This window comes from Rhinolophus ferrumequinum, chromosome 3 (assembly GCF_004115265.2).
Source record: "Rhinolophus ferrumequinum isolate MPI-CBG mRhiFer1 chromosome 3, mRhiFer1_v1.p, whole genome shotgun sequence".
Taxonomy (NCBI): Eukaryota; Metazoa; Chordata; class Mammalia; order Chiroptera; family Rhinolophidae; genus Rhinolophus; species Rhinolophus ferrumequinum.
The window spans coordinates 103712992-103735522 of NC_046286.1; the positions used below are offsets into that span (position 1 = coordinate 103712992).

Consider the following 22531-nt stretch of genomic DNA (forward strand, 5'->3'; position numbering starts at 1 on the left):
ATTTGATAACAAATTTCTCATCTAGGAAAAAAGCATTTTTATAGGTACAAAAGATCTGTTTAACCAGATGCTTCTGTGCCAGTTTTTAAATACTGTTTTTTGTGTGACTTATTCAAGAATTCATTTATGAAGAAAGAGCACTTGACTTGGAATTAGGAGATACGACCAATACAAAACAAAACAAAAAACCAACCAAATTTACCAAATCTCAATTAATTTGTTTTATGTCTACATTCAAAGTCCCTATCATATCTAAATTTCTTTGAGGACAGATGTGCTTAGAGAATTCCACGCCCCCCCACCCCCAAATGTTTAAAGGTAAATGATAAAGTAGAAAAAATTCTAAAGATTCAAGATCTCAGTGTTCTGTTTCTGGCTCCTTCACTAACGTACGAGGCTATCTTAGGGCAATTTGAGAAGTTCTAGGGCTCTCTTGTAGGTGATGGCGTGTGTTAGGGATTGGCTGTTGAGAGAGCAGGCTCTGAAGTGCTGCCCTGTGGGACACTCACTGTACGCATGACCTGGCGAGCCCTGTCTGCCTCCACCTCCGCGTTTGTAAGAACTCACTGCTGTCACGAGGCTCGGATGAGGGCGTGTGTGTATTGCTTAGCCTAGTACTCAGCAAGCAGCAGTTCTTACTAAAGCCCTAGTTACTGTCGTCATCATCACTATCATTTTCATTTCTCAGTTTGTTTCTTTATCATCACCTGAAAGACTAAGAGTTACTTGGAATTTGTTATTTCCCTGTAGCAAACTTGTCAAGAATGTAGATCATATAATAAGTAAAGAATCATTGGTAATCGTGTCTCTGCTCTATAATCAGTATAAATGGTGTTACAGAGTTGTTTCTATGCCACTGAGCTTTAATGTACTTTGTAACTGAAGCTATATTCCATTTGCTTGAATACTCTTGTCATTTCAACCTCGCTTAAATTAAAAGGTCAGTGGTTTTGTGCTTTGAACATATTTACATAGTGATTATATTTGTTTGTTCTTACTGTCACTTTGTTATATTAGCTATAACTCTAGTCTTGTAGTTTTAAAAAAGACTTTGACCCTTAAAGAAGACTTCTTCTGATACATTGAAACAAGGTAATATTGAGCTGATGGAGTAACGGAAAAGCACTGTCTTTGGTGGGATATGAAAATCAGACCTCATCAGCGTTATTGTAGAAAATCTGGGAGAGGTGACTAGAAGTTAAGAGTAAAACATAGGGTCAAAGATCGTCAAATGTAACGGGCACCTTAAATAGGAGGTCAGAAAGAAGCAGATCCAGAAACCACGCTCCGTGATCACGGAAGCCTGGAGGCTGCCGTAGACGGAGACACAGTAATAACGAACACCAGAGCCGGTGGGGAAGCTGCAGGACGGGGATGCCGCTTTGCTACTTGATTTTAATGATGCTGCTCAACAAGAAGGCGCACTTGTTGGATTCATACATGTTTGTCTAAGGCCAGATACGTGAAAAGTCAGTGCATGTGTACTGTGAAGAGGGTGAGAGTCAGTGAGCCGTGGTTCTGGTATTTAACTGGGATCCAACTTTCTGGTCACTGCAGTAAGACAGTGGGGATGGTACTTAGGGCGGAAGATAAATAAGAGTAAGTGTTCGAGGGAAACGAGGCATTCTGGACGTAGGCGATAGCTTGGCTGGAGTTGCGGGTATCAGAATCCCTGTCTAGGGAGAGGCCAGTTTGTTTCAGTGTGGAGTGAATGTAAGCCTGTCGTGGGGCAGTGAGCAGGAAACGGCACCTGAAGTTCGTGTGGGTTGAAATAAATGCGTGAATTTACAGCAGCCTGTCTCTGTCAAGGTACAAGCGAGCTTATGGCTGCATTTCAAAGATTTTTCTACAAAACCAATCGGTCCTTGTCCTCAAGTTATAAAAATCCACACTTACTCCGAAAATTCATCCTTATTCAGGCTTAGTAATAGCTGAGACTTAATTGTGGGCAGGTTTGGAGAAGGGACATGATGAGCGCGTTTGCACATGTGGAGTGGAGGGTGCTATAGAGAGCCTGGTGTGCGCGTGTCCTGCTGGCAGTCCTGCTGGAATTTGCAGGTCTGGACATCAGGGGTATACTGTGCTGGATATGTATCTGGGGGAGGCCGATGCGAAAACCCCCATGTTCTTCTGTGTCGCTGCAGATCTAATGGCACGGAACATGAAATGCCATTGCTTTGGGCGACCTTAAAACAGACATGACAATAATTAGTAATAGTGAGCTGTTTTTCTACACTACTATCTCAGTTGTTTACTCCTGAAATATTATTGGAAATGTAACTCTAAAAAGAAATTAATGCCTCATAGACCACAGTTGCTAAGAGGTACACGATTTTTCGTATATATCCATTTTGTTATTCCTCTTCTTTGCTTCATTTCAACCTTTTTTTGTCCCAAATTATTTGTTGAAGTGATAAATTTAGGGAGTGAATTCTTAATGTAGGTATTTGGGAGTAGAGAAGTAGGCACCCTGTAGTTTTATTCTGTTTCTTGTTTGCTAATGACTGAAAGAGAACCGCTATGGATATGTTTTAGAGACTTCGCTATAGTATTTGCCAATTCCAGATTTCCTTTATTACCTTTTTAAGAAACACAAAGAGGACACAGGGAAAAATTATATTTGCATTGAATAATTACTAGGTTCAAAACTCAATGTTGAAGTGATTTACTTAACTCTTCGTGAGTTAGAATGGACTACAATTGGATAAGTATGACTTCTGGGGAGAATTATCTTAAAACCTTTTTTTAAACAAAGTCTGATATATGTTCATAGATTTAAAATATGTAATTCTGTAAGATCTGATAAGGAAAACATGGGTCTCGCCTCCTCTGCTGTCTAACCACGTGCCCCCAACTTCCTCCTCTTTAAGAGATCCTTTTAGGTCCATGCATATCGTTGCAAATGGTAGGATTTCATTCTTCTTTATGACCGAGTAATACTCCATTCTTTAAATGTACCACAGTCTCTTAGTCCAGTCATCTACTGATGGACATTTTGGTTGTTCCATGTCTTGGCTATTGTGAATAGTGCTGCAATTAGCATAGGGTTGCATATATTTTTTCAAATTAGCATTTTGGTTTTCTCTGGACAGATACCTAAGAGTGGAATTGTTGAGTCATAAGGTGGTTCCATTTTCAATTTTTTGAGATACCTTCATACTGTTTTCCATAGTGGCTGCACCACTCTGCAATTCCACCAACAGTGCATGAGGGTTCCCTTTTCTCCACATCCGCGCCAGCACTTGTTGTTTGTTGATTTATTTTTATTTATTTATTTATTAGTTTCAGGTGCACAAAGCAATGTGATAGTTAGACATTTATCATTTATATCCGTCACACTGTGTCAGCCCCCCTCCCCCCATCCAGTACCCCTCTGACATCGCACACAGCCTTTACATTTCCACTGTCTCTATTCCTAATGCTGTACTCCGCTTCTTGTAAATATTTATATATATATAAATATTTATATATATATAATTGTGTATATATAAAATTGTGTGTGTGTATATATGTGTGTGTGTGTGTGTGTGTGTGTGTGTGTGTATATATAATTGTAGTTGACATTCATAATTGTTGATTTATTGATAGTAGCCATTCTGACCGGAGTGAGATGGTATCTCATTGTGGTTTTTATTTGCATTTCTCTAATGATTAGTGAGGTTGAAACTAAAAATTAAAAAAAAGAGAGAGATCCGTTTGATAATATTTATTGCTACATTTTATGCTTACCTTGCTACTAGTTGATTTTTTTTTAGTTACCATCTCATTTATTCACTGGTGAGAAATCAGTGGACACTTTAATTGGAAGCTCTTATCCTTCAGTTTACTTTTAAAAGTATGTATTATGTGGATGATTTTTTTCTCTTCTGCTTTCTCCTTGGTATGACATATGTCACTCAGTTTCTGAACCTCTTGAAGTATCCTCTAATTTTCATACTGTTCTCTACATTTTCCATGTCTGTCTGCCTTTGATACTAGTTGTATGGAGAATTCCTCAATTTTTATTCTGTAGCTCCTCTATCCAGTTTTTCATTCCTACTGTCATATTTATACTGTCAGGAGTTCTTTTTTATGTTTCTGTTTTATGTTTTGAATTTTTCTAATAGGGTTCTTCACTTGTTTTAAGGATGCAGTAACTTCTCTTAACTCGGAGGATTTTTCAGTTTGTCTTCTCCTTGTTCAGTGGTTGCTTTCTTCAGGTTGTTTTCTTTTTGTTGGGCTGGTCAGCGACCCTCAGAAAGGTCTTCAGGTCACGTGCCAGCAGCGTGTGGGCCTCAGCTTTCACTGTCCGTGGAGAGTGTGGGGGAGCTGGACACCTTAGCCTTCCATGTATGAAAGGGCCCATCAGTGGCCCCTCAGAAGCCAGTCCCAAAAAGTGGGAATTAGTGTTAGGTAGCCAGCTGTTTGGGGCAGGGATGTAGAGATTCAGTTGCTCCTTAGTGAGAATTCAGCCAGTCTTATATTCAGTCTTAGCCTTACACTTACCCCCACTTTCAATGCTGCCATTTCCCTTTGCCTTGTTGGGGAGGGGTTCTGCCCTGTAAATTGGTTCCTTCTCACTGTGGGGGGTGGGTGAAGTCCCTAACTTAGTCATCTGCTTTCTAGTTTCTAAATTGTTTCGTTTCCCATTTTCTTCTTATGAGCTTGTACATTTTAAACTCTGCAGTATTTTAGAAGAATTTTAGGAGGGAGTGAAAGTGCACGATTGAATTTATTTCACCGTCTTTGTCTATAAGTTTTCTTTCAACAATTTTTAAAACTGCAAGCAAAACTTTATTTTGAAGCAAACATTAGGATAAGTGCAACTGTTTTAATTTTTGTATTTTTAACTGGCACTTAAGTTGTTGAATTAAGTACAGTATATGTTTACCAAGGTGTTTTGTAACTAAACTCAGAGATGTATTCCCTCAGTAAAGTACAATGTCAAATTATACTGCAACTTTGTTCTATGTTCCTGTCATGTAAATAATAATATCCTTTCCTTTTAAAATCCTCTGGCTTTTGTCTTTTCCATGTCTTTTCCTGTGTTAAGTCAGTTATAATTTTAACTTTTATTCCTAGGCCTTTCTAAAATATTTTGAATTATAAATGGTCCTCACTTCTGCCTGTTTCAGTATCTGTCTGCATGGGTAGCTTTCTCACACACACACTGTTAGTGTCGTTGCCTACCGTTATAACATCTAGAGTGGTTTCCGTTGAGTTTTTCCTCGTATATGTTACGTATTTCAGCTTCTTTGCATGCCTGTTAAGCTCTGATGAGGTGCCACATAATGTGGAGTTTACCTTGTTGGCTGGTTATTTGTATTTCTGTAAGGAATCTTCGTCTTTGTTCTGGGACAGTTTAGTTACTTGGAAATAGTTTGATGCTTTTAGGTCTTGCTTTCAGGATTTATTAGGCAGTACTGGAACGGTGCTCAGATGAGCTTTAGTCATTTCCCAGTACTGAGGCAAGGCCTCCTGTGTCCTTTCTGCACTGTCTGCCTGTGAATGGTGAAGTCTCTCAGTCTGGCCCTGTGTGAGAACGTAGCACTTCTGTCTCCTTTGGCGGCTCCTTCTGTGGCCTCTGCTCTTTCCTTCCACACATGCCCCATCCGTCTTGAGCTGAGTGTTGGAGGGGGCCTTGTTCAGGTTCCCACAGATGTCTTTCTGTGCAGCTCTTTCCGGGACCCTTTCCTGTGCCCTCTGGCTGCTTTGGGCTCCCTGGACTCGCAGCTTAGTCTCCTCTGCCCAGGAAGTCAGCCTGGCACCCTTCCCACAGCTGCGGCTTAGACACTTGCAAGCCAGGGAGCTGGGGCAATCGTGGGGCTGTGGTGGGGTTTGCCTCGCCAATTTCCCGTCTCAGCCTCACTGTCCTTGTCACCGGAGGTCCCGGAGCTGGAGAACTGGTGTTTTTTATGTCATACCTATTTTTCCGTGATTTCGGGCGGGAGAGTAAGTCTTGCTCATGTTAGTTACTTGGCTGGAAGCAGAATTCCCTTATAAGAGGGATATAGACACACTTCTAGGTCCACCAAATAATACAAGTAACTTTATTAAATATATCTACACCCCCAAATTGATAAATAAATATAGAAATTTTGGAGAAAATATTGCCAGCATTTTTCAACATAAAATTAAAATCTGGATTTATAAATTGATTTTTTTTCAAAGAAGAGGTATGTATACACATTTTTTATTCTTTGACATACAGATAACCCTAAAGGTTCCCAGTATTTTTTGACTCATTGACTCCTTAGTTTCTGGGATTTTTTTCATGGTATCCTCTAGGTGAAAAGGAATATTTAATCATATTTCTTATCATACAGTTAGTTCCAAACAACTTAGAATTTACATCAAAGCAACTTAAATTGGAAAAGAAATTAATTTTACTCATAAATAACCACATTATTTATTGGTGGGATGTGTATTTCTTTTGGGCATTGTTCACATTCTCAAAGCTGCCACCCTCTTTTCCTGTTCCAGTTTGATTTTTGCATGGACTTCCTTCTTATAGCAACCACGGAAAACCTAGCATTGCAAAGATATTACATCATCAAAAGGAATGTAGCATGATTTAATGTTGAAAAAGTCAAGTATTTGGAAATATAAGTTTGCATGGTGTCCAGCAGGCACTGACTATTGCTGTGGCCCTTGAAATCTCAAACACCCCTATGGTACAGCTGTGAGTGCCCTGTGGTGACTCGGGGATCACGGTGGGAACACATAGATGGCCTGCTGTGGGCTGGTGTGCTTTCTTATCTCCCCTCACGACATTGGGATGCATTTTCACAGTAATGATATGAACAGAAAATAAAGGCAAAGTGTATATTTGACTGTTAGAACTTATTTCTATTCTTACTGGCTGAGCTACATACCGTGTTTCCCCGAAAATAAGACCTAGCTGACAATCAGCTCTAATGTGCCTTTTGGAGCAAAAATTAATATAAGACCCGGTCTTATTTTACTGTAAGACCGGGTCTTATATAATATAAGACCTGGTATAATATAGTATAATATAATACTATAGTGTAATATAATACAATATAATATAATATATTGTAATACTGGGTCTTATATTAATTTTTGTTCCAAAAGATGCATTAGAGCTGATTGTCTGGCTAGGTCTTATTTTCTGGGAAGCAGGGTAGATTTTTTTCTAGCATGGTCTTTGCAAATGTGAGTTAGAGTAGAAGGCTGTTTAACCTTACCAGTTTTATTAATTTATACCACTTTTATTTTCTTTGATTAAAAGCTCACGATTTAGTAAATAGTGACCTTTATGGTGAAAGTTCGACAACACTAGGTATTATTATTGTTTGTATGTGATACCTGGCACTGAGCCAGGTTACTTATATATACTATTTTTGTATTTATAAGTCTATAGTCTTATTTTGCTTAATATTTTTAAGAATTATATATTATAAATTATTTGTAAATATAATTATATATTATCTCTAAAACTTAAAACAAGAAGCAATTATGAAATTATTATATCTTAGGTGGAAGGGAAATGTGGCCAACTTTACTTCCAAACCTCTTTGTAGCTTGACAGTATTTCCAACCTGCAGATATCCCCACAAGGAGATTTGAAGACATGGAGGAAATGAAACATAGATATTCTCTATTGAACTAGTGCTTGTGGGTTGATATAATTAAGGAGTTTTTAAAGTAAGCTAATGATGGAAATGTAGTTAAAACTGTTCTTACATTTAATTTTTATTGTGATTATAACAAAATGTTTCCATAAATACTACTGGAAATATTTAAAATAAATGGCATTTCTCTTACACAATAATGTCTATCTGCAAAGTACTTTTCCGAATCTTGAATTCAGCCAGTGTTGTGAAAAATAGTTGCAATGAAATGAAAAGATTACTGAATTTGAGAATGAAAAGTTTGATTCAGCTCCTAAGTTGACATGTTATTAGCTATGTGACCTTGATAAGTGCCTGACTTATATTAACGCCAATAACCTTCCATTTGCTCATCAGTGAATATAGAATTAACAATATGCTTTTCATAATAACCTAAGGATGACACCATAAATGAGTTTCTGTTGCTTAAGATCACAATAGGGGTTGTGATTGCCTTGCTCCTGCTGTATCCTTTGTATCTGGCTCCATGCTTGGTATATAGTACGTGCTCAACAAATATTTGTTCAGTTAACTATCATTGGATCCATTAGGTTTACACACAGGTTTTTAACCAAGAAAATAATTCAAAAGACTTATGTCATTGTAGAAAAATAATTCAAGCATAATTTAAATGGCGACGGGTTAGTATTACGAAGAATACACTCTTTTGAAAATAAAAAATTATAATAATGTACTCTGTAAATTTTTTAGGAGGAGCAAAATAGAGGCAAGCCCAATTGGGAGCATCTCAACGAAGATTTACATGTACTGATCACTGTGGAAGACGCTCAAAACAGAGCAGAGATCAAACTGAAGAGAGCCGTTGAAGAAGTGAAGAAATTACTGGTACCTGCAGTAAGTAATAATTTCCATATCTTAGATTTGGGTGCCAACCCCTTTTTTCAGTTTAATTTTAAATTACTATAAGGTTATTGTAATAAAAAAAAAAACACATTGTTAGAAATTTTATTTAAATACAAAACAATTTATGACTCCTTTACTATAATATAATAAACATAGACCTTCAAATCCTTAAATGGGAAAGCCTGTTTGTATTTTGTGATGGAAGTGTTGTGAGGGGGGGCAAACTCAAGTAGTGGCCTACTTTTCAAAAGTATCGTTACCATTGAGTCACTTTATTAACAGGATAAGAATGTAGGTACATCATAAGTAGGGTAATGAAAGCTTTTTGTAATGGAACAATGTTTCATTGTAAGCAAGTAATGAGTATACAGAAGTCTGTGCAACTCTTGGGTGAGCTGTGTTAGTAGGAGCACATTATTTGAGTTGCTTATGGGCTCCAAGTACTTTCCTAGCATATCATTATCTCCCATAGAAAGGGTTAATGTCCTATAGTGAAGTTTTCCCATAATGCGGTAAAAATTTCTTTTAGAAAAATAAGAGCTAACTTTTACTAACATACCAGGCACGTTTGTGTTCTCATCCTGCCTCCCTTCACTCTTCTTTCTCCGTCTATCCCATTGTAATTTCCCCCTTCCTTTTTGACTTTTCCTCCTTGTTACAGAAACCTGAAGTAACTTCACAAATGATGATCGAACTAATCCCAGAATATTTTTCAATGGAAAAAATAAATTATTGGTTTTCTAAGACTATTAAAATTGTTTTATATTGTAAAATATATCGAAATGTAGGCCCTGACTTGCTATTGAAAAAAATCTAGGAATATTGTTAGTATTTTGTCCAACAGAAATTTATTGACATTTACATAAATGAGTAGAATATCTGCTGTTCTTTATTCCCCAGGTAGTCTATTTATTCTATAAGTAAACTTAAAAATCATAAACATTTTCCATTTACTTGTTAAAATTAACTCCTTGGAAGAAAATAATTTCATGTAAATTCTGTTCCATGGGTCTTATAAGGAATGTAAGCGAGCAGGTTAAATATAAACTAAAATCTATAATTGTGCACTATTAAACCTTATAATCTCCTTCCTTTTCCTTAATACTTGTGCAGTATGGAAAAGATGCATAGGAAAGGGCTTTTCCCTAAGCCTACTGGCCTATTAGTCCCATCATCACAAAACTTTACTTAGCATCAAGACTGTATGTAACTGAAGATACTCAGCTCATGCAATGTAACTAAACAAATGAGTTCACCTACACATTAAGTAGATCAGTGTCTAATAATTAGAACTCTTACTCACCTATTACATTATTCTCATCATTCTGTAAGCTGCTTTAGTTCTAACAATTACTAACCTGTGAGAGAGCACTGGATGAGAAATCTACCGTGTTACTAACTAGCTGTGTGTCTTTTCAGAAAGTGAGTGAACTTCTTTGTGTGTGTCTGTTTCCTCATTTACAAAATGAAAGTTGGAACAGATGTCCTCTAAGGGGCATTTTGGTTTTAAAATTATTTGCCTTTGAATATTAAAAGGTGACACTAGATAAAAAATAACAGAAGCTTTTTTAAAAAAATGCATACAATTTATATTAAAGGAAAAATAACACTTTTGATGATAGATCAATCTCCTATGGGAGTATTTTAGGATTGTTATTAATTACTAGCTCTGCAGTAATAAGACTTTCTTAGAATTACAAACTGTAGAATAAAAATACTTTAAAGAATGGGTTCTGTAAAGTGATTTAACCTTGTAATAATTTCTTATTCCTATCCATTTCATTAAATATGTTTATTGTAACATGGGTACTCTATTAGAGCATTAGTTTTAACTGAATATTATACATTTCCAATGATGATACCAGGATAAACAAGGGTTAAATAAAACGGAAGCTTTACAAAGCTGAAGTCTCATGTGATTTTGGATTTTACTTAAATAGGTTGTCGGGAGACAAAATACTGAGTATTTGAGAGCTGACTTGTGGATTTGAATCCCATCTTTGCAGTTTTTTACTGTCTCCATTTCCTAATCTATAAGATTGGACCATCATTAAATTCCCATGTAGTTAAGGTGAAATGAGATGATACGTGGAGAATGCGTAGCAGAATGCCTCGCACATAATTGTTCCATTAAAGTTTGCTTCAGTTTTTTGTCATTGTGTAAGTAATGTTATACACTCGTATAGGTTTATATGTTATTCTTTCCAAATGCTGCTTATAAAAGGAATACGTTAATTCAAGATTAGAGAAAATAGAAGTTTCTTCCCAGTTCACTGTTATTCTTTTTTAAATAAATTGGATTGGCCCTTTAAAAAAATCCAGTATAGGCTTATTAGTTTTTTCATTGTTTAAATATTTAAGAAAATATATTTTTGGATTGAAAATATTGACCAATCTTGATCTTATAAAAATAATTCACATATAAATGAATTTGGCTAATTTTGTTTATCTTGCTGTTTGTGTAAAAGGTATAGTGGGAATGATATAGAGACCAGCAGTTATGTTGAAATGTATAAGAGGCCCTCATATTGAATTGGAAATTATAGAGAAGAAACGTCGTCCTAACTCATTGAGATTTGACTTATGAGGGGTGTCAGGATCACTGCAGGAAAGAGAACGTATTTCTTAAAAGCATCAGCATTTATATTTTGTCTGACCTCAGACTGCCCTTCCAGTGAGCTGCCAATAGATCTTTGTAATTTATCCTTGTGTTTCATGAAAACTCTTTGAAACTTTTCTGTGGTTTTTCATGTCCCAAAGTTTATCTAGAGAATAGCGATGCTTAGAATTTTGTTCTGTGGGTCATTTTCATTGTAAATGCTTATTTGACTTTGAGTTAACAGAAATTTACAGGCCTTTTGGATTTGGAATTTTCAGTTGTGCCTTTTCTGCCTCTTCAATATCCTATTAATAAGTTTGGCATTTCCAGCTGTTACCACTCTTCAGATTCAGTCAAGTTCATTTTTCACATCTCTCTTATTAGCTTACTTTCTCTTAAGCCCATTTTCTTTACCCTAATTCAAGCCAGTTATCTCAGAACCCCACAACTGGTGTCCCTACTTGTAGTCTTCAACTCCTCAAACCCATCTTTACCTTATAGTCTATTCATACCTTTTTCTACTTACGAATAGTGGTTTCCTGTTACTCGAAGAAAAGAATACAGAATTCCTTAACATGGCCTTACAAGTTCCTTCATAATTTGCCATAGCTTGCCTTTCAAGCTTCATCTTTCACTGTCCCCATATTTAAAGCACATACACATATACACACATTAGTCACTGTACCCACAGATTGAATCATTATGTATTCATTTGAATTTTTTGAACCAACTTCATCTCAGTCTTTTTCTCACATATAGGCCTTTGTGATTCTTGCAGCAAATGTTTATTGCATACTTATATTGTGTCAGCTGGTAAAGATACAGAGAAGATAAATAAAGCTGACCAACAGAATGCTGCCATTATGAAGCTTAGCGTCTGGTTGGGTGTGGGGAGGGGTTTAGATCATTGACAATAAGCAAAAATAAATATAAACTATTTTAGGTTGTGGTAAGGAGATGTGAAGAAAAATAAAGCTGGGTAAGGAGGTAGAGAATCATGGAAACACTTTTATGTGGGATGATTAGAAAATGCTTCTGAGATGGTGACATTTGAAAAAACCTGATTGAAATGTGTTGCAATCATTTGGCTATCCCAAGAAGCTTCTGGGCAAAGAGAACAGGAAGTGCAGTGGCCTGAGATGCATTTGATGCATATCAAGGTGGTCCAGTGGGGAGCTTAATGAGCAGGTGGGAGAGGGTGGGAGTCAGGTCAGCAGGGTGAGGAGGGGATGGCAGGTTACAGAGGCCTGTAGGCCATGCTAAGGCTATTACAGGGTTTTAGTCTGAGACGAGAGGCTATGGAGGACGTAGAGAGGAATGCCATGGTCTGCTTTCTGCTTCCAAGGATCATTCTAAATAGAGAATACATTTGAGGGTGATAATGAAGGCAGAGATGCTAGTGCACAGGCATTTGAGTTCATGTAAGATGAACGGGACGTGACTAGCGTTGAAGGTGTCAAGGAGTCAGATCATGGTTTATTTGGAAGGTAAAGCTGAGAGGAATTTTGATGGATTGGGTGTGACATATGTGAGGACCGAGGTTTTTACTGTGAGCAAATTAGAGTTGTCTTTTGTTTATACTGTTGGAGGAGCAGGTTGGAGAGGGAAGTCAAGACACTGTGTTTGAAAGTGTAAAAGTTGAGATACCAAATGTTCAGTGGGCATTTGGTTATAATAATCAGGTTAGGTGGTAAGACGGGACTAGAATATGTCACTTTTGGAGTCATCATCCTATCCAAAGCTTTTAGAACTGTGGGACTGGGTGGCATGTAGACATTGGATGGAGGTGTAGAAGAGTAGTCTGAGGGCTGCGCCCCAGGTACTTCACCATGCAGGTGAGTAGTCAGGACGAAGAGGAACAAGATCGAGCACAGAAGACGGAGCAGAGCAGCGCGGGGGTTGGAGGAGAACCGGGAGTGTGGGGTCCTAGAAACCACGTGAGAAACTTCCGGTTTGTGGCTGGAGGTTGGTTTTGCTAAGAACGGGGAGTTAACTGTTGGATTTGGCCAGTTAGTGGTCATTGGTGACCTTGACAATCAGTTTTTTTTGTTTGGTTGGTTGGTTTTTTGGAATGGTTAGTTTAAAAGCCTGATTGGCTTGCGTCAGAGAGAATGGGACAAGAGAAAAAGGAGCTGGACTTTTCTTTCCCTGAGATTTCATTCTTTATGTAAAGGATCCTTTTAGTACTCTTGACGTCTCAGTTCCTTTATAACTTCCTCTTCTTCAGTGATCTTTTTCCTCCATTGCTCTTCAGCCTCCCACGCCATGGTACTTCCTTGGACTTTCCGAGGGCACCTCCGTAAACATACAACAGGAGAATGTCCAGCAGTGGACAGTTCCCTTCTCTGCAGTGAGAAAATGCTGCTTAAACTTGGCAAGCAGAGATAATTAACTTGTGCACGTACCATACACACACTTATAGGAAAATCTCTTGAAGCAGAATTACTAGGGCAAAGGGTAAGTGCATTTTAAATTTTAATACTTCTCATATTAAAATTTCTAAGTTGCCTCAGAAAATTTGTATTAATTTACAGTCCTGCCAGTGTTACATGAAAGTGCCTCTTTCTCAACACAGTCTCAAGCCCTGAGTCTTGTCACAGTTTTTCATCTTTGCTTTTCTAATAGTATATTTTTAAAAACTATAAGGGCTTTAATTACAAAAATAGGAATAAACTCATTCTCATTGTTTTTATAATTATTATTTTAGGTCGGTTTTTATATTAAGGTGCTACGTGATATTACAGATATGCTTGTAACAAAAAGCTAGTATTTTTATCTTCTTTTCTTGAATAAGTACATAATTCCTTGTTTCATATTGCTTCTATGGGGAATATAGTTTGCATTATTTACAGAATGGATTTATAGCTTAAGTGTGGAATTGTATTATTTCAGTATAAATATTTCTTACCTAACCATGTAGAATCAGTTCTTTTTTGGAAAGCTGTAGGAAGAAAGTTGTGTGTATTTTAATGGTGGTGTGCCATTTTGTTTAATGTTGTATAGCAGAAGTTGTAGCCATGGCTCGAGGGACCTAGAGATGGGGGGTGGAGAGCAGTAGACTTTGTGTTTGATCTCAAATTTCATAACTTAATGTTCTGATTTGTATTTTACACCTGCTACTTTTCAAGGTTAATGAGTCTGGGTAACAATTGTACCTATACTCCTTGTGACTTGGTTCTAATTTTGCTAATAATTTTGATGATTTGAATGTGGCCCCATCAATTCATGTAACACTACACATACCTGAATGTCTACTATATCAGTTCAAACCCTTTAAATTTAAATTGGGCTTTCAAAACAACGTTATGAAGTAGGTTCCCCCCCCTAACCCCACCCATTTTTTCAACAAGCAAATGGACTCAATTAGTATTAATAGTGCAATTAATTTTTTTTACAAAGCAATTTAATATTCTAATTATTATCCACTATTATCCACTGCAAAAGTAATTGGGTTTTGAAATAATCACACTTCATTCATTAATAGAGTGATAATATTTTACCTAAAAAACTTGTTCACTCTGGGAATGATACCATTTTTATTTCAGATGTTTCTTTGATTTTAATAATCAGTTATTTTAATCTCTTGTTTCTTCAATCACAAAATAAACAAACCATGAATGACTAGGCAAGAGTTATTTCTCTAGTTACGTATATAGTGTTTTTATCTCACAAGTCTAAATCTGTTACTGTCAAATATCTACAAAAATACCCTTTTCATCATAAGTGCAGTCAATCCAGCTGTTTAAATCTCACTTCCATAAACCTGAACTATACCTTCTTCAGATTACTGAGGCCTTCAGCATAGTTTTATAATTGAAGTGTGACAATTTGTGAACAATTAAATTATACTCACTGGTAGAAAAGGACTATAGAAGAATGTCCTAATTTTGCTAGTCTTCGGGGACTCAGATCTTCCTTGGCAAAAACCAACTGCTGATAGAAATCTATCGCCAGAGTATTTCTTGGATACATATGAGTATTCTATATATTTCACCTCAGTTGAAATAATCTACTCTTTTCACTTTTAATCTTATTTTACTCAGTTCATTCTCCCATTAGTTAGTGAGAGTGATTTTTAAAAGTAACAATCATATTAAAGAGTGTCAGTGATTTGATTTGCCATTTCACTTAAAATGAAATTTAAACTCCATACTGCCTCCTCTGAAAGTGGGGTAACCAGAGAGTTGTCTGCTGTGAAACTCATTGTTGTGTAGTGAAGAAGTGACTCTTAATTGTAAATGACGTATAGATAGTTGTGGAAATGTTTAAAGTCAGAGAAGGAAAATGTAAAAGAAGTAATTTTAGGACTCTGGATAGCTTTATGTTAACTATAAAGTAAAATTTCACATGTAGTACATTTTTCTCTCCAAGTTATGAGAGAAAATTTTGAAGTACTAGGATGCAGTAGAAGGAAATGAGCAACATGAGTATGAGGAAATCCTCAAAATGACTGGTGGAATTTTACTGAGTATGAAAGTGAAGGTAGAATGTTAAGTAAGCAAAGGTTATCTAGGAAAAAGCAATGCGTTGTGTCAAGATTTGATACAGGGGTAGCCTTCTTATTTCAGGTGCGCCCTGGAACGGAACTAGGGTTGCTTGGAATTACTAAGGATTTGTGCTTCCTGGTTTTATGTAACTGCTTTGTTATGCAAATTAATTGGGTAGAAAAAAACTGGTTTTTGTGATTCTTAAGGAGGTTATTTTACAATGTAGATAATTTACCAATTTTTGGTAAATATTGGAGGTATTTTTTTACAATGTAGATTACTATATTTTTGCTAAATATTTAAGACAAGATTGTGTGTGTGTGTGTGTATATATATATATATATATACATATGTATATATGTATTGCTAGTAGGCCTAATTACAAGTGGTACTATTAATTGGCTTTTTACAAATTTTTCTTTAATCAAGTTTAGTGGTCTAGACATACCCGTTTAAGAAATATTGTGGAAACTCATGGGTCTGATTTAAATACAGTTGAACTACTTTTTTTAATGCTAATGAAGTCATTCTGAAGGCGTGAAGAAAGAAAACTCTTGAGATTTTTTCCCCATTCCTTTTTCCACATGCAATAAAACCCATTTCATTTTAAGTGTACAATTTGAGTTTTGACAACTGTATACACATATAATCACTACCACAATCAAGATTGCCCTCACCCCGAACGTTCCCTTACCCTTTTGCCATCAACCCCCGCCCGCACTGCCCCCAGACAACTACTGGGGTTAATTTTGCCTTCTTTTTTTCTGTTACTCTCAAAATTTTATTTTTTCAGTTTTACTGACATATGTTTGACAAATAAAACTTGTATAAATTTAGGTTGTACAATGTGATGTTTTTAAGGTGTACAACATAATGATTTGATACACATTGTGAAATGATTACCACAATCCAGTTGACATGCATCACCTCACATAGTTACCATTTTTTTAAGACCTTCTCTTAGCAAATTCAGGACTGCAATACAGTATTATTAACTATCACCACCATGTTGTACCTTAGTTCTCCATAATTTACTCTGTATAACTGAAAGCTTGTACCAATTGACCGACATCTCATTGTCCTTCACTTTTCTGTTGACCTTATTGTGACTGAGCTCTAAGTTCTCTTCTCAGAAAATGTCTTCTGTAATATTTTAGTCTTCTTGAATCTACTTAGCACTTTTTTATAGTCTAGCATATGGTCCATTTTGGTGAATATCATATGTGCACTTAAATGTGTGTGTAGTCTGTAGTAGTGGGTATGTGTATTATAAAAGTCATGTAGGTAAAGGTGGTTGAAAATGGTCAGATCTTTTCCTATCCTAATTTGGGTTTTTTCCTGGTTTTCTTAATTACTAAAAAATGGGTATAAAGATGTCCATTCATTTATTGTAAAAATATGTAAACTAGTGTATTCTCCTTGATCTCACTGAACTGGCAGACTCATTTAGTGTACTCCCATGCATGCCTGAATATATGTGTGTATGTATAGCTTACACAACCTATATGAACACAGTTTTGCGTCATTAAACGATTTCACTTGTTTTTTATTATAATGGCAACTTTCACCTTGTTTTAATTTTGAAGTCTTTGTTTTTCCCAGAAATGACAGCTGTGTTACTGTGCAGTACAGTATAGGCCCAGCAGTACATAGGTGGCAGGCAGTGCTACAGAAAGTGTTATAGGGCTTCGCAGGGTGGCGTCAGGGTGAACTGGGGTGCTTGGGCAATAAGACTTCATGTAGGGTAGTGAGACTTGAGCGGGAACTTCAAAGAGACAAAGATTAGCGTATGTGCATTTTAGGGGTGGATAGTTGTGCATTTCAGGTCATTAAAAGTGGTGACAAATACAATAGGATTGCTCAAATCATGGTCAGTGACTGTCACTTAAACTCAGAGCTTTGATTTCCTTATTTGTAAAATTGAGTTCTTACTGCTTATTTACCTTGGAAGGACTTTGTAAAGGTAATAACCATTATTTTGGTTCCGAGGAAATGTGAGACACTTTTGTCTTTCCTCCTCTTGTTTTTTAATATAATACATGGGTTGGTTACGCCAGTTACATTGTTGGCCGTATCAGCTCAGTGCCTGGTCACGGGCGGCCTCACACCAGAAGAAAGGAATTCTGTTCCCTGCCTACAAAAACTCATTGCTAGTTCCCACCTCATCAGTACAGGCTTTTGTTTACAGTGGTATAATAAGCAAGAAAATTAGGAAACCCATCTATTACCTGTTGCTAAAAAAGTAACACCATGTGTAAATGTGTAAACTGCCATGCCCCTCTGCCCCCCCCCACCCCCAACACACACACACACACACACACACACACACACACACACTCACTCACTCACTGTGGGTATGCACCTACCATTCAGGTATCAGATCTCTCTTTCAATTAAATCTCATTGTGTAAGTTAGAAAATAGTAAATCCTATCATTTGTATTCATTAGCTAAGACCTTATATGGATCCATAGTCTACAATCTTTTCTAATCTTCAAAAGGACCTTTAAAAAAGAAAAGAAAAACTAGAAGTGGAAGTAGGGGAATATTGTGCTGGAATATGTTGATACGAAGACTGAGAAAGTAGAAGTGAGGGATATATGCCTAAATCTACTTTCTCACTGTAATTTTTCCTCCCTTTCACTAGGAATGAAGTTAAAAGTTTTCTGTTGAGATAAAATACTAAACGGAAAGACTAAATGAGTAGCACTAACCTGTATTAGAGAACTGAAGTGATTTCAGGCAGCTGAAGTTTACATTCTCATAATTTTAAACAGACTTGGGCACACAAGATGCCACCAGTCATAGACCGTTCATAAAGTGTTTCTTTCAGGCTTTTTTTCTTTCTGGTGGGTATACCTGTCTTTTTACTTTGGTGTTTCATTTTCTCTTTAATTATAGGTGTTTGAGAACTTAAACAGGAATCAGTTTTGAATATATAGCTTATCCCTTTATGAAAACATTTATATACATAGAGTTCAGTAATATTAAACTAAATACTCTAATAGATTCTGACAAATTCCAGCTGAGGATTTTGAAATTTAAAGTTGTTGTCAATTACTTCAAGGAATATTGTGAAATTTGAAACTATCAAAAGAAATTTTAATTCACTTACTACTAAAATGGCAGACGATAATGTCATCAAAATTTGAGAGTAGTAGAAAGGGATCCATCACAAAATATTTTTTTCAATTTGCTTTTTGTTTCCCAAACATATTTCTTTTTTGTCTACTGCTATGTACTTGACTCATAGTTAACTGTGTATTAATTGTAACCCGGAGAGAAATAAAAAGAAGTAAAGAGTAAGATAGGAAGGGGGATGATGACTCTAGAACTAGTCTGATCTTTGTTAAGGGTTTGGAACTGGATCCTTAAATGTGCTGATAGGTGGCGCTGCGTTTAGCTTTTGACCGAGGTGTCAGTAATTGAAATCTGTGGGATTATTGGCCTCCTTTTCATTTTATTGGGAAGGAAAACAAGGTATCAAAGGATATATTAAAAGCCATCTATCTAGCTGTAATGCACTTGCTCCTTCCTAGAGCTGTATTATGAAAGACCATCTCTCTCATGTAAAGAAAGGTGTTGGTACTGTTTTCCACCCTGCACAACCATTTTAATCTGAATGGGAACCTGTCTAGGGACCAGTGTACACTAATTAGCAGTCTCTTCAGAGTGTCAGAGCAGAACTGCCATTGTAATGGTTTAGCTGCAGGATAAAAGGATTGAATTTGGGTCTGCCTGTCTGCCAAACTAAATGAGCTGCCATGAGAATTTTCAAATGTGAGAGGCGTTTACTTAAAGCAATTTGGCAGGTTTGAATAAACTCATAAATTACAGGTTTGAAAGGAGCCAGTCCTGGCTTTCTCTCATATATAGGCAGGACTTATAGAAGGTGGATAGTTTCTTAAATTCTTAATGAGAATGAGTTGATCCACGCACCCATGCAGACGATCCGATTATTAAAGCTTGTCTTTTCACTAAATGGAGTACCATAAGCATATTTAAGGAAAGATATTTTGTTCCAAATCTCTGGAGGAAAGACAAGACATGCTCTAGATATAACTTTCCCTTCCTAAGTTTAATCTATCATAAAATGATGCTATTAAAGTGGTGGTTTTGTTTTAATAAACATTAACCCGATTATTAAGTTTATTTTTTTCTCAGTGCATGTAATCTACATCTTTACAGTTGTCATACTTGTCTCGCAAAGTAAGATGAACAATTACAGTTTTTCAGGAAAAAAATAAAAGGTATTCAGGCTCATAAACTGGATTATTCAGGTTGCATGTAAATATTTTCAGAGAGCTTCAAATCTCCACTGTCTCAAAGAACTAGGTTTTAGTGTAATGAATTTTTAGTGAGAAAATGCTCCCGTACATGTTTAAGGTGATCGCTTGTGCTTACATAACTTGTCCAGTCCTCAAGGTATCAGTCAGAAGAATAGTTCTTGCATTGGTGGTTTATTTCGACCCTCCAGAAGAAACACTCAGGGAAATTTAACTATTTAAAACTTGGAGACTGTAAAATATTCTCTCACAATAAATAAGGTCTTTGGGGAAGTCTATCAACATTTTCAAGCCAGTAGGTTACACTTTCTTAAGAAAAGTAATAATATGGTTGTTGCTAACCTTGTGGCCTGAAAATGTAGCCACATCTTTTCAAAAATGTTTCATAGGAGATGTAGGTATGCATCTGATGCATGTATGCATAGCAATTCATTCAGGTGAGAAGGTATATAACATTTTTAAAGGAACAACAAATGTATTTTATTTATATATTAATCTTTACTCCTTGAAGTATAATTACATATCAAAGTAATCTGATTAAAATCCTGTAGTTCTGAGGTTACTGTCGAACCCTAATTAGTAAATTAATAAAACTTGACCCAATAACAGATAAGATTTTCTAAACTCTCATTGAAATTTAGAATACAAAGACCATCATAGAAGCCCTTACCAGAGATCTCTAGAGCTCCTGGAATCAAGGTGGCATGCATGTTATGTGCTGTGTGTAAGGTACTCTGATAGGAATGAGTGCGTGTGCACTGCTTTAGGAGACAGGATGAGCGAGAAACACTTGCAGAAAGTGAAATGTGCTGATTAATTTTTTCTTGCAAAACGAGAGAATGCTAAATAAACTGGAATTCGATTCTAAAGCACTTATCTTTGTGTAACCTACCCCATATCGTGGCTGTATCATTTATTCTGCATTAGGGCAGCCACAAGAGCATTTTTCCAACTAAAATTTTCACAAATAATTAAAAATACTATATCTTTGGACAGCAGTCCATATGGATAGGTTAAGTTAAGAAGTGTGACATGGTGTAGGTTTCCACACTTCAGTCACTGTCAGCAGAGTTGTATAAATCACTGAGCTGTGTGAGCTTTCTGTACTCTCTGGCTGTAATCTTGTCTGGCAGTGAATCAGGCTTTTTAAAACCAGCAGAGGGGCTTTTCCCCAAATTTGGAGTTTCAGTTTGACGCAGCTCCTTGGTGGTGATAATCAAATATGCTTTGTCTAGGGTAACTGATCAAGCTCTCAAATATAGACTCAATGAAAGACATCCTCCTTTAGATTCTTGTAAGGGTTCACTGAAGAACAGCTTCTGTAAACACAAAATTTTGTTGAGATTGACAATCAGTTTAGATAGCGTATAACTTTAAATTTGAGGTGTTGCAAATATAAAACGAGATACTGGGCATAGAATAATAGGGCAGTGTATGTTTATTCCCTAAGCAGTATTTCTGCACTTCATATAGGAAGTCTTTCCACTTTAATCTTGTCTTCTATACATCCCTCAGAATTTGTATATAAAATTTATCATGTAACGTTTGGTATTTGCGTGTAGCTGTTTATTCTTAAATATTATATCTGTCCCATAAGTAAATATGCTGCTCACTGGCTGGGATAATGCATTTTATTTTTTTTAATAAATTTACTATATTTTTAAAATAAATTTACTATATTCCTAGTAAATGTATGTATGGTGTTCTACACAGATACCCTAAAATTAATTTAAAATATACGTTAATTTTTTTATTAAACATAAAAATTATTTAATAGAAAAATAGGTGAGTGATTTCTCACTGTGTCTTCTTCAGTTCAACTCTTTTCATACATCCCTTTAATTTGTTTGCATGCCCTTCTGATGGTTGGTAAGTAGCCTCACGTTCCTTATATACATACAGGCAAAGCATTTGTAATCCATTCACTTTGTATTAATGAACAATGAAATTGAATTAGCAAAAAATTAAAGCCAAAAGCCCCTTGTTTTATTTAACTTGCTTGTATTTTTAACCTTTATATTTAATTTCTTGACAATATTTCAAGTGTTATCATATTTATGAGTAAAATTATTCAGATATGATCATTGTGAAATTTTAATAGTATATTCATGATTCAGATGAGCGTTTCAATATTATTTTAAGATTGCTTCAGATAAACTTATTTGGTAGTTCATCTTATAGCTTGATTTTCTTCTGTATTTTGGATAACTGAATTTTGAAAATTTAATTTGAAAAGTGACACTTTTAATAATTAAGACTCTTTATGAGAATTACTTTGAAGCCTATATTGCAGAGTTATGTAAGTAGATGTGTTTTGTTTTTTTCTCTTAACTTTTAATACCTTTGTGGGGGAAACATTTAATCTTTAATGTATAAATCAAATATTAGTTGAATTATTTTAAAATTCTGCCTTTAAACTGACATGGCATCAGCTTATTTTGCTAAAATTCTTTGTAGAATATAATTTCTCTGAGCTAGCCAAGCAGATTTATGAATTTGCTTACTTTCTGATATTAATTTATTTTATGAATTCCACTGTGAATGATGGCAGTATACTGTTTAAATAAAATACTTTGATTACTGAATTTAGATTCTGTGGAATTATAACGTACTTGTGGAGATTAAAAGTCTCATTTAATGACTGTCAAAAGCAATTCACTTCACAAACTTCTGTTGAGAAACT

The 22531-nt window shown here is 35.9% G+C and overlaps 1 protein-coding gene across 8 annotated transcripts in view; it reads left to right on the forward strand.

The window, feature by feature from the left end:
* QKI (QKI, KH domain containing RNA binding) overlaps window positions 1-22531 on the forward strand; it is a 148060-nt gene that overhangs the window by 93695 nt on the left and 31834 nt on the right. For all 8 annotated transcript variants that reach the window (XR_004422511.1, XM_033101360.1, XM_033101369.1 and 5 more), the window contains exon 4: window positions 8325-8468. Coding sequence is in view for 7 of the 8 variants with exons in the window: in XM_033101360.1 (XP_032957251.1) it covers window positions 8325-8468 (144 nt within the window). In the remaining variant the exon portion in view is untranslated. The remainder of the gene's footprint in view (window positions 1-8324; window positions 8469-22531) is intronic.